Genomic DNA, 15,951 nt, shown 5'->3' on the forward strand with positions numbered 1-15,951 from the left:
CATTGAATGTTGTCAAGTATTGTGTGAGCAACAGGTTACAGTACTTTGTCTATGACAGCAAGTTTTCAGCGTGAAGGATTTCATTAACAATGATCTTCCAGTGCTCTGGAATAAAACAAATGTAGAACAATTAAAAAGATGAAAGAGTTCAATCTGTATTATCTATTTCACTTTCTACAATATTTAACAATGTTTTAATATTAAGTGTATTTTTAGCAGGTTAAATTAATGCACAGTAATGAACCTTGAGAAACTGAAAAAGAATAGGGACTTACCGAGGATCTTCAAAACTATTTCTGGCAGTTTAGAAAATCTTTATTCCTTGTAAACATTTTCCAGATATTTAGCACTTTCTTTGTAAGAGTCTTGTGTACCATTTACCATATTAAGGCAGCTTCACCCATGCTGTGACACACCTGCATGCATCACTGTATTGCTGCCAAAAGTGTAGCATAATGGACTTTTAAAAGAAGAGTTATCTTTAGCTGCTGTCATGCAATGATCTTCATGTACTGGCATGTTATGTGTTAAAATATGTATGAGAAACCAAGTAGCTTTGTGTTTAAATGCTTATGCAAAGCTGTCCTTGAACACAGAAGTTGCAGTGGGAGGTGCTGATTCAAATCCCTGCATAGCCATGGAATAAGTAACTGATTATGGACAAGTCACTGTGCATCATTTTTTCCTCCAATCCCTCTCTGCCTAAAAGGATACACCTATTAGTATTTGTGATAGAATGCACTTTAAAGAAGGTTTCCTAAGTGCAGCAATCAGAGACCTGGAAGGGAAAGAGTTAACAATTGCCTGGGATGAGAGCTTGATTGGCAGGCTGCTCCCTCCTCTCTGATTGGCCAGTGAGAACCAGACTTCAGGTTGACAGTTGGTTGCTGACAGGATTTTGTTTTTAGAGAAAGGATGTGTATGAGAGTCTGACAGGGAACCTCAGACAGGTTCCCCTCTGGAGTGAGAAGGAAATGAATCTTTTACCTTAACTGTAACATCATTGTCCTGAGGAAGAATTCTAGTTAAGAATTTCAAGAATAAGACTCAGCATAAGCTGAAGCCCATTTACACAGCCACGAGAGAACTGTGTGTGTGTGTTGGCAAGAGTGATAGGGTAGTGGGTTGAAACTCCGTGTCAAGCTAAAAGCAGAAGGATTATATCTTCTTAGGAGAAGAAGATTAATTCCTACCCAGTTTCTAAAGGAGGTTTGACTCTGAGGAGGACCCTAGGTCTGTTGCAAAGGGAAAACAGTTTTAAACTAACTCCAGGAGACCTGAGTTGTCCAAGGGAACTCTGTGAAGAAACATATTTGCTGTAACTGAAGAATTAAGTAAAACACCTTTCACTGTTGACAACCAAGAACATAAGAAACTAGCTTCAAGGAAAATATTTTGCCTTATTACTCATAGTATAATCTGTACTATCAACAAATTCTACCTCAGCACTTTCATTCCTTGACTACACTTATCCCATCCCTGCCTGTTCAATATAGTTGTTTTCTTTTTTAATGTTATAAAGTCTCCAGTGCAATTTCCAGCACAGAGGAAGAAGGCTCCTGCTTTTCTCCATCAAGTTTCTGGGCTGGGCTAAAAAGCCAGAATTATAAATGCTTATCAGGGTGGGACAAACAGACTTTCAAACCACAAATAGAAACAAACTACTTGGGGCTGCTTAGCCAAAGCAGGCAAACATGAATTTTAGCAGGAAAATCTGCCTCGTAGTGGGGAAGTGAAGGGCCCCCCATCATAATTACAGTCCCCAAATTTCATTCCTTGAATACATCTGTTTTTGTTAAAACATATTTTTGTTAAAAATAATGCAAAGCCCTCTGATCTGTTTTCAGAAACTTCTCAAAATTTCAAAATTCTTTATTAAGAATCTATTCATGCAGTCATGCAACCAATTATGCAACCAGATTTTTACAGTTCAGCACCATTTATAGCAAGGAACTTCGTATGTTGCCATAAGCCTTCCAGGATTATACATTTTAAATTTACACTCAAGGGAGAGTGAGCAGATGTACACTGGCCTCACCCTCAGCCTATGCACAATTGCTGGCTTGTGAGCATGGAATCTATTCATGTAGGAAAACTGCACTTGTAGGGTCTGTCCCCAGATTGGGAATGTTTGGAAAAGCAGTGTGATCATGGCAACAAACCCTATATATGTAGGCTTTGTGCTCACAATCAAGCAATCACACATGGGTGAGAGCAAAGCCATCTCCCTCTCCAGTGTGTAATGTCATGTGTAAAAAGGAGATAAAATAGACTGTCATCTTTGTTTTGCCTATCAAGCTCTTATTCTCTCATACATCATCACCAAACAGCTACATAGAATCATAGAGTTGTAAGGGGCCATACAGACCATCTAGTCCAACCCCCTGCCCAGTGCAGGATCAGCCTAAAGCATCTCTGACAGATATTCATCCAGCCTTTTCTTGAAAACCGTCAGTGAGTCTGTAGGTGCTTAGCACAACTGTTAAATGATAAGGTGATACATTTGTTAACAGCCTTTGTCATGATCTATGTCTCCTCAGCCCTTGGTTCACTTCCTTCCCCTGCCCATTGTTGGGCTTAGCATCTGAACCAAGCCACTGAGGAGGCGGGTTTGTGGGGGAAACCTCAGCTAGTTTGGACTCCTTCCATCCAAACCAGACTAGAACTCAGCGTAGCTTGCCACCACTAGAGAATCTCCAGTTGTGGATTTTCCCAGTACAGAGACTGGGAGAGACAGTTTTAGCTAGCCTCATTTTTGTGAATGAGGGACATAGGATTCATCTTTCCTAGTGGCCTTGCTTCCTCCTCCTGTTCTTTGTGTGTCTCTACTGAACTTGGAAAGGAGCTGACTGTCAGTAGCTTTGAGTAGCATATGTGACTTTTGGGTGAGTGGAGGGAGTCTTCTAGCCTTTTCCTTGCCCACAATAACTATAGTACAGAATGCAAAGGAATCAGGTAGGGTACAGAGAGAAATTAATAGGTGTCAGACCAGAGGAAATTCTCTCTTGATCTCCCCCCGGGTTGATAGTTTTAAGTTCATTGTGACATCTTTATGCTGATTCTTCCCCCATCCAAGATTTTTATGTGCTTTCATCATTTCATTGTAATGGATTTTGTGGTTTAGCTGAAAACTTGCAAAGAACTTGACCTGTTTTTCTTCCCAAAAATAGAGATGTACTACAACAGATACTTTAAAGGTCACTGTGCTTCCTGACCCCAAATTGGACACAATCTGTCTATCCGTAGTTAGAGTTCCATCTGTCCATAGTTAGAGCTCTGATTTCACCAGTTCTTCTGGCCCTTGTGAATACCTTGAGGAGGAGAAATCAATAGGACTCCAACAGGCCACGAATTAGGTACCAGAGACAGCAATTAGAATGTATACTTTCTAAAAATAAAATAAAGCCTTTCTGACTTTAAAAAAAATCAAACTTTTCTCAGCTTTTTTTATCAGAACACACACACAATGGGTGATTCCGCACGAATGGTTTTCCCTGCTTCAGCTTCTAAATGACCTCGATTTTTTCTTGTGTTTCCACACGTGGGAAGGCAATCCTAGCAGCAGATTCGAAGTCACTGCACGTTTTGTCCGGTTTTTTTCCATCCTGCTTTCCCCCAACTTATTTGTCCATGCGCAGCAGATTAGAGATTTTCATCATGCGGAATTCTTTATCCGATGTTCTCCCCACCCTTGCTCTTTTCTCTCGCCCTTCGAATCAACTTAATTTGATTGGCCAATCATGTTTTCTAGGCTCTACCATTTCCCTTCCCCTCTTTTTTTTTAAAAAAGAAATGTAAAAAAACGTTGCAACATTTTTACAAATCTATGCAGAAACATATCCTGTGTCACATGACAACAGCTGACCAATAATAGGTCCATTTTACAACACGCCAAATTTGTTACTTGTTGCTCGCTGACAGCTGACAGCTTCTGAGGTAGAGTGAAAGTGTGATGGAGGGACTTCAGCATTCAACTAGTGGTCTAGGCATTTCATGGAGGGAGAAAGAGACCGTCCTCAACACAACACCTATCACTAAACCACACCGCTCACGAAGAAAGCGGGTCATTGGTAACAATTTTCCCTCCAAATGTCAGTAGCCAATACTCTTCCACAATATCGGCGGGAAGTGCTCTGGCCTATCCAATATGTTTGTTTGATGCAACGTTTATGTGTAGCAACATTTTTTGTGAGAATTTTTTCTCTAATGTGTTGGTTTGATGCAACATTTATGTGTAGCAACTTTTTTGTGAGAAATTTTTTTCTAATGTGTTGGTTTGATGCAACGTTTATGTGTAGCAACGTTTTTTTGTGAGAAATTTTTTTCTAATGTGTTGGTTTGATGCAACATTTATGTGTAGCAACGTTTTTTTGTGAGAAATTTTTTTCTAATGTGTTGGTTTGATGCAACATTTATGTGTAGCAACTTTTTTGTGAGAAATTTTTTTCTAATGTGTTGGTTTGATGCAACGTTTATGTGTAGCAACGTTTTTTTGGGGGGGGGGGAATTTTTTTTAAAAAATGAAGATGTGCATCATTTGACACTTCCCCGGAAAAAGCAATGAGGAATCGATTTTTATCCTGTCAAAAATTCCGCATGATGGACTTTGAGCCGATGAAATGTGCGAAACAAAAGCCTAATGTGGAATCGGGGAGAAGTGGATTCGTAGGACTCCACCGCAGCATGACTGCTCAGAAAATCCAATCAAAATTGATCATGCGGAATCCCCCAATGTCTGTCTGCTTTTTATGCTTCTCCCAAATTCAGCATTTATGTGGTGTCCTCATGAGAGATCTTATAAAATGGGAAATTGGTGCAAGTGGAAAGAGAGGGTATGCACATTGGCAGACTTTCTTGTATAAAAAGCTCTTACTGACTTTGTATTCTGTGAATCGGGGGTTATGTTCAGTACTTTCTAAGATGAAATCTCTAAAAAGGTACTGTCACTTTGTTGACACCTGTTTGTTTATTGCTCCCACTGATATTCCAGACTACTCCCATTTACTTGATGGTAGTCAAGTGGATAGTCCTAAGAGAGGGCACCACAAGAAGAAACTAGTTTGAAGAGCACAGCTAGCATGTGGGAGTATACCTGGAGAGGCATTTTGATAACTGTGTGGGCCATAGACCATAAAGTGCTTTAAAGGTGAGCACTTTGAACTGGGTCTGAAACAAATAGGCAGCTAATGCAGTTGATGGGACACGAGTTCTGTGCTCCAAGCAGTTGGTCCCAGATGGGAGTCTTCTTTCCACATTTTGTACCAACTGAAGCTTCCAAGACGTGTAGAGCATGTTACAGAGGTCCAATATAAAGATTATAGTAGCATGGATCAGCATGATTAGGTCACAGAGTCTAAATAAATGGCCAGCTTTCAAGCTAGCTGTAATTGAAAGAAGGTGTTTTTAGCAATAGTGCTGACCAGTTGATCTATCGAAAAGACTAGGTCCAAATTCTTAACTTGCTCTACTAACGACACCTTAACCGCATCTAAGGCTGGTAAATCAAAACCAGCCAAACACTCTACCTACACAGTACTAATCGCAGCTGCGAGTCAGTGTTTTATCCGTGTCTCCAGACAGCCCCAAATTTCCAGCCACCACCCAGGTCAAACCTGGGCAGTAAGATCTTCAGCCGAGCTGTCAAACAGAGCACAAGAGGATGAACTCACGATCGCTCTTTATCCAGAGTGATTTGCCAGGTGGAATTGCATCTCCAGCAGTTAATCAAAGCTGCGTTGTCTCTCCTAGCGGGAAAGCTTCAGGCAGCCATGCCCTCACATCACATGTGCTAATACTTTGTTTTAAAAAACTTCTAACTCATTTCAAAAGAGAAAGTATTTCATGGGAATTTTTTTCAGAGCTCTCCCAAATTTCCAATTTTTCCATAGGGAAAAAAATCCTCAGAAAAATTATGTACGCACACCCATTTTCTGTTATTTTTCTTGCAGGCCATCACATATCTATTTAAGACACTGTGTTCCATATTAGAGACCTGACTTGAATGTTCACCTACAATAACAAATCTTACAGTTCTCCAAGCTGGAAACCCAAGCTTTAAGAGGGAGCACAACCCTATTTAAAGCAGACTGTTTTCTTATTCCTCAGCCCTGCTATTGATCAGTAGCACCACAGCCATATTTGGATTAGCCCTCATCTAGCTCATTAGGGATTGCAAGTATCTGTTTAGAACATCTACCTCACCTGACGCTGCTAAAAAGCAAAAGAATTGCATGCCATTAGCATTCAGTCTCCTGTTAACCTCACACAATGGTTTCATGTCTGTGTTAAATATCATATGGACGGTATGGAATGCTGTAACAGTTGTCCTGCATCACCTTCTGGTACCAATCAGCCATGTAGGGTCGAGACCAGCAGATTATGCTGCCCTTGATACCTATCTCAGTTTGCTGGTCCAGAAGGATACAGAAGGATGTTTGATAGAATCAGAAGCTGCTGAGATGCCCAGAAGGATAATCAGGATGGCTCTCCTCCTCTCTTCTCTCAAGGCAATTGAGGTAGTTTTAATTTGACATTTCTTGATCTTTCCTCTTCCACCTACCTCCTACACCTCCAGCAGGCACCATGTCAGTGTTTTTTCTATATGTTTGTGTGTGTGTTGGTAATTTGTATATTATTACAGTGTTTTGACACTATAGAAATATATCTATTAGTAATTTAAAAACCAACTGGTAAAAAGACCACCCTGATGGGGTATTCCCTGGAGGAAATGACGTAGGAAAATGGTTTTTCAGCAAAGAATGTTACACATGTGAAATGACTAGGTGTGAAATTTTAGCTTTGCCACAGCAAAATATCACTGTTACAAGATTTAGTTATTGAGATCGAATAGGGACAGGAGACAATTGGGTCAGTTTCAGTCAGCAGTAGAATGAGAATGGAATATCCAAGGCAGAATTATGTATGCAGTGAAAATCTCGTGCAGTTGCAGGAAAAATTTGACTGATGTATATCCTGCACATAAGCCCTATAGTGCTGTGAAATGCTTCAGTAATGAAAAGAGTGTATGCATTAGGGGTGTGCAAAATGAAACAAATGAGCTGGAAATACATGCAGAAAACCCTTTCATTTTGTTAAAGCAGCTTCTAGAACGGTGAACCAAATCCAGGGAAACTAAATTATACTTACACCCTCTCATTGAAAAATCTGTGTTTTTCATTTTGGTTCTTCACAGCAGCAGGCAGGCATTGGGCTGGCATGGCAGAATTTTGTTTTCTGTAATGGCTTTCACCAATCAGATCCTAGGGGAGAGATCCTTATGTTATTAATTAGCTCCATTGGTAGGTAGGGGAATGTGTACAATGCACATGAGTGCATCTTTTTTCCATTGCTGCTACCCAGCTAGTGGTATTGTTTTTCTGTCAGGCAGGTCCTTGCAAGGGGAGACCACTCCTCACATATTGACTTTGGAACCATTTGGAAGGGGGAACATGCATCTTGTGTGTGTTTTGCAGCACTACCCAGGCACTGGTTTGTCTCCCCCACCCTTGGAAGGTCAGTGACTGTGAGGAAAAGTGCTACTGGGGGGTGCAAGAGGTCGGTTCAATCAAACGAACTTGTTAAAAGCCCCGAAAGCCTTCAATCATAGGCTGCAATTCTAAAGGGACTTCCTTGGGTGTTAGCACTGTTGAATAACATGGGACTTGCATCTGAGTAGATCTGTTTAGGATTGGTTCCTCCATCCAGCATCTGCCAAAGCATTATTTAAAAACAAATTCTCCACATCAAGTTTAAGTCAAACCTCCTACAAGCCATTTGCTTACTCTGCCCTTTCAAAAACAATCCTGGCTGCCCACAACAAAAGGAAAACATATAGAAAAAGCACAGTCTGTTTAAGGTGGCAGGGGTGGAGAGGATTCAGGAAATCATGCTGCCTGCCTACCTGCACTTGGGTAATGGAGATTGGTAGTGACTAATACAAGAACACTCCATTTTGGAGCAGATTGCTGAGCATCAAAAGGAAGGATTTTCCCCTCATTGTGGAGATGAAACTGTAAAACACAAGGAAACATGGCAGCAACAAGAAGATGCAATGGTAATAATTTATTGGCACTATCACCACTTAGAAAAAGAAAAATGTGACCGTGAAGCAGGATTGTTTCTAATGTCGCTGCCCTACTATCTCTTTGCCAGCCATTTCCCCACCATAGTGTACACCACCAACACTTGCCTTCTTCGGGGTCTGTTGTATTTGTAGTGTAACTGAGGAAAAACTCGGTGGATCAGTGGTTTAGAGGGAGGTGGACTAATGGTCAATGTGCTTTTTAGTTAAGAGTGAAAAATCCTGTCCCAGAGCCTTGTTTCCCCAACTCCTTCCCCCCGGGAAAGAACTGAGTGCGCATGTGCCACTGACACTCACCTTCCCCAAGTGTACATCAGGGTCCATAAACACTGAACCTTATTGTTGTGTGGGCTCTCGGTGAACAATGGTTTAGAGGGAGGACGGTATTCTGTGCAACTTTGGTGCTGTTAACTGTAAAAACAGCTACCTCAAAGAGCTTGGAAGCCCTCATTGCAAAGAACGGGTCTGAAACTCATGATAACAAAAAAAACCCCAAACAGATTAGATCCAAAGTAGCAACACCTCACCCTGAAAACCAGGGATTTTTTTCTGCCGGAACGCTCTGGAACAGTAAGGAGAAAGAATTAGCCCAAACCACTCCCTCACCCCTGCACAAATGGTTCCCCATAAGCATGTCAAAGGTAAGCATGTCTGAGGCAAGTTTGGCAAGGTATACAAATAAAGAGAGTCACTATTGTCAGTGTATATGCAGCTACTTGTCTAGAACTCAGTTATTTAGACAGATGTTATACTGGAGCTAGGGTTATGTATGCACGAGAGGACCAGTCTAGTTTCCTTTGTATCCTCACTCAAACTTAACACTCCCTGCTAATAGTAGGCTAGAAGTCTCTGTTTGTGTTCCTACTCTCTGTGCACAAAAGTTGCAGGCAATATTGCTTAGCATTAGCCAAATCCCCCCTCCGTTCATTCTTTTGCTCCGCTGCTGAAAGCTGCCCTCATAGTCACTTCTCTGAACTGACTCTACTTTCTGCCATTGTACCAGTTCTTCCTTGATTCTAGTAGCATCCTCAGAGTTTGGTAGCGTTTTCATGCCGTACCCCTCCTTCCTCGGTAGCATATTTTTTTTAATGTAGAGCATGCCTGCATAGAATTGTTTCAAACCAGTGCCTTAAAGAGTTTTCCTTAGCCATAAGACCTCTTCAAAATTGGAAAGAAGATTTAAGATTTAAAAAGATTAAGTTTAGAAAAAGAAGCTGAGAAACTCAATCCAATATTAATTTTATGTAGTAATTAAAAGTCATTGTATTTGCATTCCCCATGCATTTTGCATCTCTCAAACATAAACACATGGGTAGTTCCTTTCAGTTGAATAGTCTCCTAATAAATGAGGATTCAGTGCTTCCACCAAGTAATAAAAACAACATTCAATTTATATACCGCCCTTCAGGATGACTTAACACCCACTCAGAGCAGTTTACAAAGTATGTTGTTGTTGATGTATTGTCGAAGGCTTTCACGGCCGGAGAACGATGGTTGTTGTGGGTTTTCCGGGCTGTATTGCCGTGGTCATGGCATTGTAGTTCCTGACGTTTCGCCAGCAGCTGTGGCTGGCATCTTCAGAGGTGTAGCACCAAAAGACAAGGTCTTTTGACCCAAGGTCACCCAGCTGGCTTCAAGCGGAGGAGTGAGGAATCAAACCCGGTTCTCCAGATTAGAGTCCCGTGCTTTTAACCACTACACCAAACTGGCTCACCTTCCTCAGTCTCATCTTCCTCAGAAGGGCACGGTTAAAGCACAGAATTAACTTTTCCCACTCCATGTCGCTTGTTCTGTGTGCAAGTATGCAAGCCTTTTGTTCTTCTGCAAAAACTAATGAAAGTTTGCAGGTGTTTCGTTCCTGTATTTCTCCACAGCTTTCCTGGGCTTTGTTTCACTCCCCGGGGGAGGAAGAGTTGTGAATGTGATGTGACTCACTTGACTCCTACTCTCCCTAATTCCAATTCTGATTGGCTCTTGCTTTTTATAGCAGTCTGGCTTGGGAGTACTTGAGCTTAGCTTCCCCTTCTTTCTTCTTTCCCTGCTGTTTTGTTGTGTTGTGAAGGACATGAAGCAAATGAGTTCTGGCTTTCTGCTATTCATTTCCTTGAACTAGGGAACTGGTAGAAAATCACCATTATCCCTGAACTTGATAAGTGCAGCTACAGAAAAGAAAAACAACCCTGCCTGATTTTGTCAGGTACAGTAATGTAGCCTCCCGTGCTGTTAATAGGTAGAGTTTTTGTTTGGCAAGTGTAACTAGTTTCTGTTCTATTATTTCCTCTTCATTTCTCGGCTTTCTGGAAGTGTTCCTGTTTCTGCTTGCTGACATCACATTTTAAATTGCTTTATAACCATTGATGTTTTCAGAAAGCAACCTTAAACAACTGATCAATGGTTGAATGTATAAAAGTGAAATATGGAGCAGATTCTGTGCTTGTGTAAAACCTTTGCTGCTGTAATTTTAAATGTATTTTTCCAGGTAAATTAGAGTAATAAGTTCACATACTACGTAGTTCTATAAAATATAAGCTTGACTTTTAAAGTTATAGTTGCCTAATAAACATTGGTATTGGTGTCCTTGCCTGTAAAATTAAATCCAGAGGAGTTAGCCATGTTAGTGTGTAGTAGCAAAATAGAAAAGAGTCCAGTAGAACCTTTAAGACTAACCAACTTTACTGTAACATAAGCTTTCGAGAATCACATTCTCTTCGTCAGATAATTTGGTTAGTCTTAAAGGTGCTACTGGACTCTTTTCTATTTTGTAAAATTAAAGAGATGCTTCTTTGTGCCCAAGAGGACCAATGCAAATATAAGTGGACATGAGGGCTGGTAAGGTAGACTTTGAGGCCTTATTAGCCAGGCTGAAATACGTAATAGACTGGTATGTGTGATGGAGATCTGATTGAAGAATTACCAGACAAGGCCATGCCTAAGCAGTTGTAACAGTTGGCCACTGAATTGGTAGACTTGGCATCAAAAGGGCCTGAGAGATGTTTCTTTCTACTAGGACACAAAACTATAATTTATAGAGATGGAGATGTTGTAATAGTTAATCTAGGCATATTGTTGCAGAAAACTTTACGCTGTTTTAAAAAATGGTATTTAAATTCTGGTGGAAGGTTTGAATTGTGAACTTCTCATGTCTTGGAAGCTGCTAGATTTAACATTTGGAAGAAATTGCATTTGTTTTCTCAACATACATTTTAAATTCAAATTCGAAAGCTTTGTAAGTAGCCTATATTTGCAGTTCCAGGTTTTGAGGTTTAATGAAATGCCAACATTATATAGGGCATAACAAAATAGTCTGAAGAACTTCTGCCATATAAATCACAATAGATTTTGGTATATATTTTGTTGATCTTACCGTAGAGCACATGACCTTATTCTCAAGTCTCTATTAATATCCCCTTGAAGATTTTGAGAGTAAGATAAAGCACCATCTATGGTGATCCTGCATGTATGTGCAGCTGTGCTGGCACTGAAAGTTGCTTGCACTAATATGGATATAATGAGATCCCTGTTTGAAGGTACAATCCACCACATTGCTTTATCATTAATGCACTCATTATAAGAGCTAGTATATCAGGCCCAAGGGGCTGTCAGGCGGTAAATGGTTTTTTAACTTGACATCCTCATGTGTTGCAACGTAAGTACTCATTTGTATTGCTCTTGTGTTCCTTTTTTTAGAAAAGAGTGGTTGAACAGTTGCGGAAGAATCTTATGGTAAAGCAGGAACAGCCAGACAGTAAGTTTCAAATACAGCCATTGGCAGAAAATAAAATACAAACACCACAGTCACTACAGCTACAGCAGCAGCAGACTACTACACCCTCTCCAAACCTGATTGGATCACAGGTAAAGTGCTAAAGGTTTTTCCAAATTATCATTATCATTATTTATATTCCACCTTTCTCACTGAGATCCAAGGTGAATTACACAGTGTGAGTGAAGATACAATATAATCAACAGCAAGGACGTTCACTGAGCAATGTACAATGATGAACAACAGTTAGGACTTTCCATGAAAAGAAGTACAATAAGGTATGGTAACAGAAAATTTTAAAATAAGCATAAAGCTGAGGCACAGGGATGAAATCTTTCTGAAACAAAGCATAACTAATTTACATGGCAAGTTTAGCAGTGTGGAAACTTCCCAGCAGGTGCCTGTCTACATCAGCAGACAGTACCCAACAGAGTAGCATATAGTTCCTGTCCCTACCAATGCATCTCTCTGAGATCCTTCCTATGACATATCTCTGTAATCTGGGTAGAAAGACCTCCTGAACAATTCAGTTTTGCATCATTTGCAGAAAGTCAGGAGAGTGGGAGGTTTCCTGACCTGCACAGGCAGGCCATTCCATAAGGTGGGGGCTGCCACAGAGAAAGCACGTGTGCAGACAGCTGTTGGTTTTGCCCAACTCCTGGGCAGTATCTGCAGAACACCCTGTTCATGTGAGCGAAGCTGCTCTGGCGGAGCATAGGAGGAGGGGATGAGGCCATGAAGGGCTTTGAATGTAATAGTCATGACCTGAATTGTAGCCAACTGAGTGACTGAAGAATGGGAGTGATATGTATGCTTTGTCTAGCTCCTGAGAATAAACAAGCTGCAGTGTTCTCCTCCAGCTGGAGTCTCCGAGTCAACTTTGTGGGGAGGCATATATAGAGTACATTACAATAATAGGTCCATTAATTATAATGAAAGTTGTGCAATGTGTAAAATCAGTCTTAGACTATAATCTAGTGCATGTTTCTGAAAGTAAGTTATATTGAATTTGAGTGAATGTGTATAGTATAGGTCTGCCCAGCTGTCAAAATAATAAGTGAAACAAAAAACCTTGATAATATTGCAGCTAAACAGATGTTTCCTCCCCCTTTTCTCTTTTCCTCCCCCCAACCCGTAGGGAACTGTACAAACCTGCTCGTTTTAAGAAGGAGATTTTTTTGAAGCTTTTTAAAAAAAATCTGTAGTTGCTGTAGTAATTTAGCAATCCCTGATTTTTTTAAGCTGAAAAAAGACACAGCAAGTGAGAAATGGCAACCACAGAGAGCTAAAGGAAAATGGTAGAGATGTGGGTGCAATCTTCAAAAACACACAAGTGGGTGCTAGGAAAACGCTTGTGGACACCATGGCACTACCAAACAATACTCTGGGAATCTCTGTACTTGTTACAGAGAAGGAGGGGGACTTTACATGGAGCTGATAAATTTGGCATTAAGTTAATGTACTTCTGCCTTCAGAGATTTTGTGCTGTTGGACTTCTTGTAATTTGCTCTGCTCTCTTCTGGAGAGCAGCATGTTAATGCACTACCACTACTGGAAGATAAAAAATTTGCCCCAAGGGGGAAAACCAGAGATTGAGATTTGTCTCCCTTGAGTATTTTAAGATCAATTCATGTTTGCACAATGTGCATAATTTTAAAATTTTAATTTATAAGGGTCTACCCTATGGGAATTTTTAAACTTTAGTGTCTTTGATCAGATGTTATTTCAGACCTGCATTTTAAGAAAAAAATCATCTGTTATGTCACAAACAACTTGTGGACTAGCAAATTTTGCTAGTGAAAAAGTTAAAAGAAGTTGACAGAAATTGAAATTTAAACGTAAAGGGATAGTATGCTCGAATATCTATTAGCACTTTTATGAGTAGGCTGAATCATTATATAAGAGTTACGCTTCCTTTTGCAAAAAAAAAATCTGCATTTATGCTGTGCACTTTGACATTAACTTCCAGGTCATTTGCTGTGTTTGTAGAAAGTTACATTCAACATTAAAGAGCCCTCTAGTGAAAATACTTTGAAATGGTTACCATTCTTTCTTAGAAAATTCCAGTTATTTTTTTAAAAACATTTCCAAATTTTTATTTAGTTATGCTTAATAAACGGTTACAATATTAAAGGAAAGTTGTTATACAATGGTATCTAATAAATTTTCTATTACATATGTTAACAATGATTTACCTACCATGATAACAATGAGGATTTTTTTTACAAGTAAGTAGTTCATCTTTGGATTTCAAATAGAGGTTAATATATCCTAAATATAAATGATATCCTAAAACCTGACATTACTACTGAGAATACTTTATATATACATAAGCAATTGTATTGTTTTTGATAATAATCAGATTATTGTTAAAGATAATATTTAATTTTTTTATAGTAATGATTAAATAGGGATTATTATAAAGTCAAACCTTTTATGGATCAGTTACAGCTATTAATAGAAAGAAAACAACAACAACAATAATTTGTAACCATTATTATAACCCTTATGAACCTTGCTAAAATAACTCCCCTTCCCTTCCCCCCTCCCTCTCTTAACTCTGTCCCTTCTTACTTACTGATTAATACACTAAAAACTAGATTAAATTAAATTGTTTACTAAACAGTTCTCTGTAGCCCAAAAGTAACACCCTATAGACTATTTGGTATTTCTTATACCAACTTGGAAGAACTGTAAAAATAACTGGAGGCCCTATCTGTGAGCTCTGCTTCCCCCCTCCCCCTTGCCTCTATTCTTAAACTAGATTTATACATTATACAGTCATAACATTTAACACGCTGTTTTAGCTTGCTCTCAACTTGAACAGTCTGTTTTTTCTTTGCTTGTTAGATATGTCTCGTTGGGGTCTTGCCTTCCTTGTAAGGTGATAAAGGAATGGGCATTTTTCTTTTCTGTGAGATTCTGTTGCAGTTTGAAAAAATCTCAATGCCAAGGTCCTGCAATAGTATCCTTCCAGTTTCCTGATGGTAGCTTGGTAGATGGTATCTTGTATTTTTAGTTAAAAAGTCATATAGTTAGTCCATTTGTATTTTATTTGAGCTTTTCTCAGTGCTACTGTTGTAGATCTAAGTTCTTTTCTTTTTTAAAAAAAATTGTGGATGGCAAGTCTGTGAGTATTTGTATATGTGTCCCTTTATATGGAATTGAGCCTTTATTTCTTGCTATTTCCAGGATTTTACTTCTTGTCTTCCAGTCAGGATTGTTTTTTGGATTGTTTTGTGTTCCCAGGTGAAAAGCCTTGGTGATTATTGGGGTTGCTCCCTTTTCAAGCTGCAAGTGCTATGTCAGCCACGACTCGAAAAATGAAGGCAAATCTGCATTTACAGTCATTTGCTCTTCAGAATTTCTGAATTTAAGATTAGATTGTTTTGTCAAGATTTCCATTTGTAAAAGTCTCTCTTGAAGTTGTCTATTCTTCCATTGTAAGACAGCTATTTCGGACCGCAGCAACGTGCTTAGTATCAGTGCTCGGTTAGCCTTTTGTGCTACTTTTCCTAAAGCCGTTTTGATTTCTGTTCGTTGTTCTTCAAACAATTGAAGTATGGTTAAGATTTTGTTCATTATTATTTGAGCTAATATTTTGGCATGCATCGGATCGGCAGAGATAGGTAAATTAATCTTACCCTTGCTGTTTTCACCGCCATTTTGGTTGTCACACTTTCTTTCTCCACTGCTTGCTGCAAGATCAGGAAATAATCTTGCAGCTTTTTAGAGAGACATTTATCTTTGGGTTTTTTTGCCGTGTTTTGTTTATGCATATTTCTCTCGTTTTTTGCTTTTGGTTCCTGTTATGATAACTTAATTTGAGGCTTTAGGGTGGGTGAGACAGAGCTCACTTTCCAAGCATCCTTCTTTCTCGGAGCCGGCATCACCCCCCCCCCAGAAAATTCCAGTTATGAGTAATTTTTTAATAAAACACGAGAGCTACAAACCAATGCTTTTCACGTGTGGAGAGAATAATTCTCTGTGTTCTCATCCAGATTTGATACTGTAACCTAGTTTATATACATATATGTCTCTGAAGTACTTACTCTGATTTCTTTCCAATTAACTTCAACTAGCTCTTCTTTAAAACTTGCTAAAATAA

General features: G+C 39.5%; 1 protein-coding gene across 3 annotated transcripts in view; it reads left to right on the top strand.

The window, feature by feature from the left end:
- The window catches only part of PHF21A (PHD finger protein 21A), a 315,804-nt gene that overhangs the window by 228,422 nt on the left and 71,431 nt on the right, over positions 1 to 15,951 (top strand). For all 3 annotated transcript variants that reach the window (XM_054971002.1, XM_054971004.1, XM_054971003.1), the window contains exon 6: positions 11,768 to 11,935. In XM_054971002.1, the coding sequence (XP_054826977.1) occupies positions 11,768 to 11,935 (168 nt within the window). The remainder of the gene's footprint in view (positions 1 to 11,767; positions 11,936 to 15,951) is intronic.

Source organism: Eublepharis macularius, chromosome 2 (assembly GCF_028583425.1).
Source record: "Eublepharis macularius isolate TG4126 chromosome 2, MPM_Emac_v1.0, whole genome shotgun sequence".
NCBI lineage: Eukaryota > Metazoa > Chordata > Lepidosauria > Squamata > Eublepharidae > Eublepharis > Eublepharis macularius.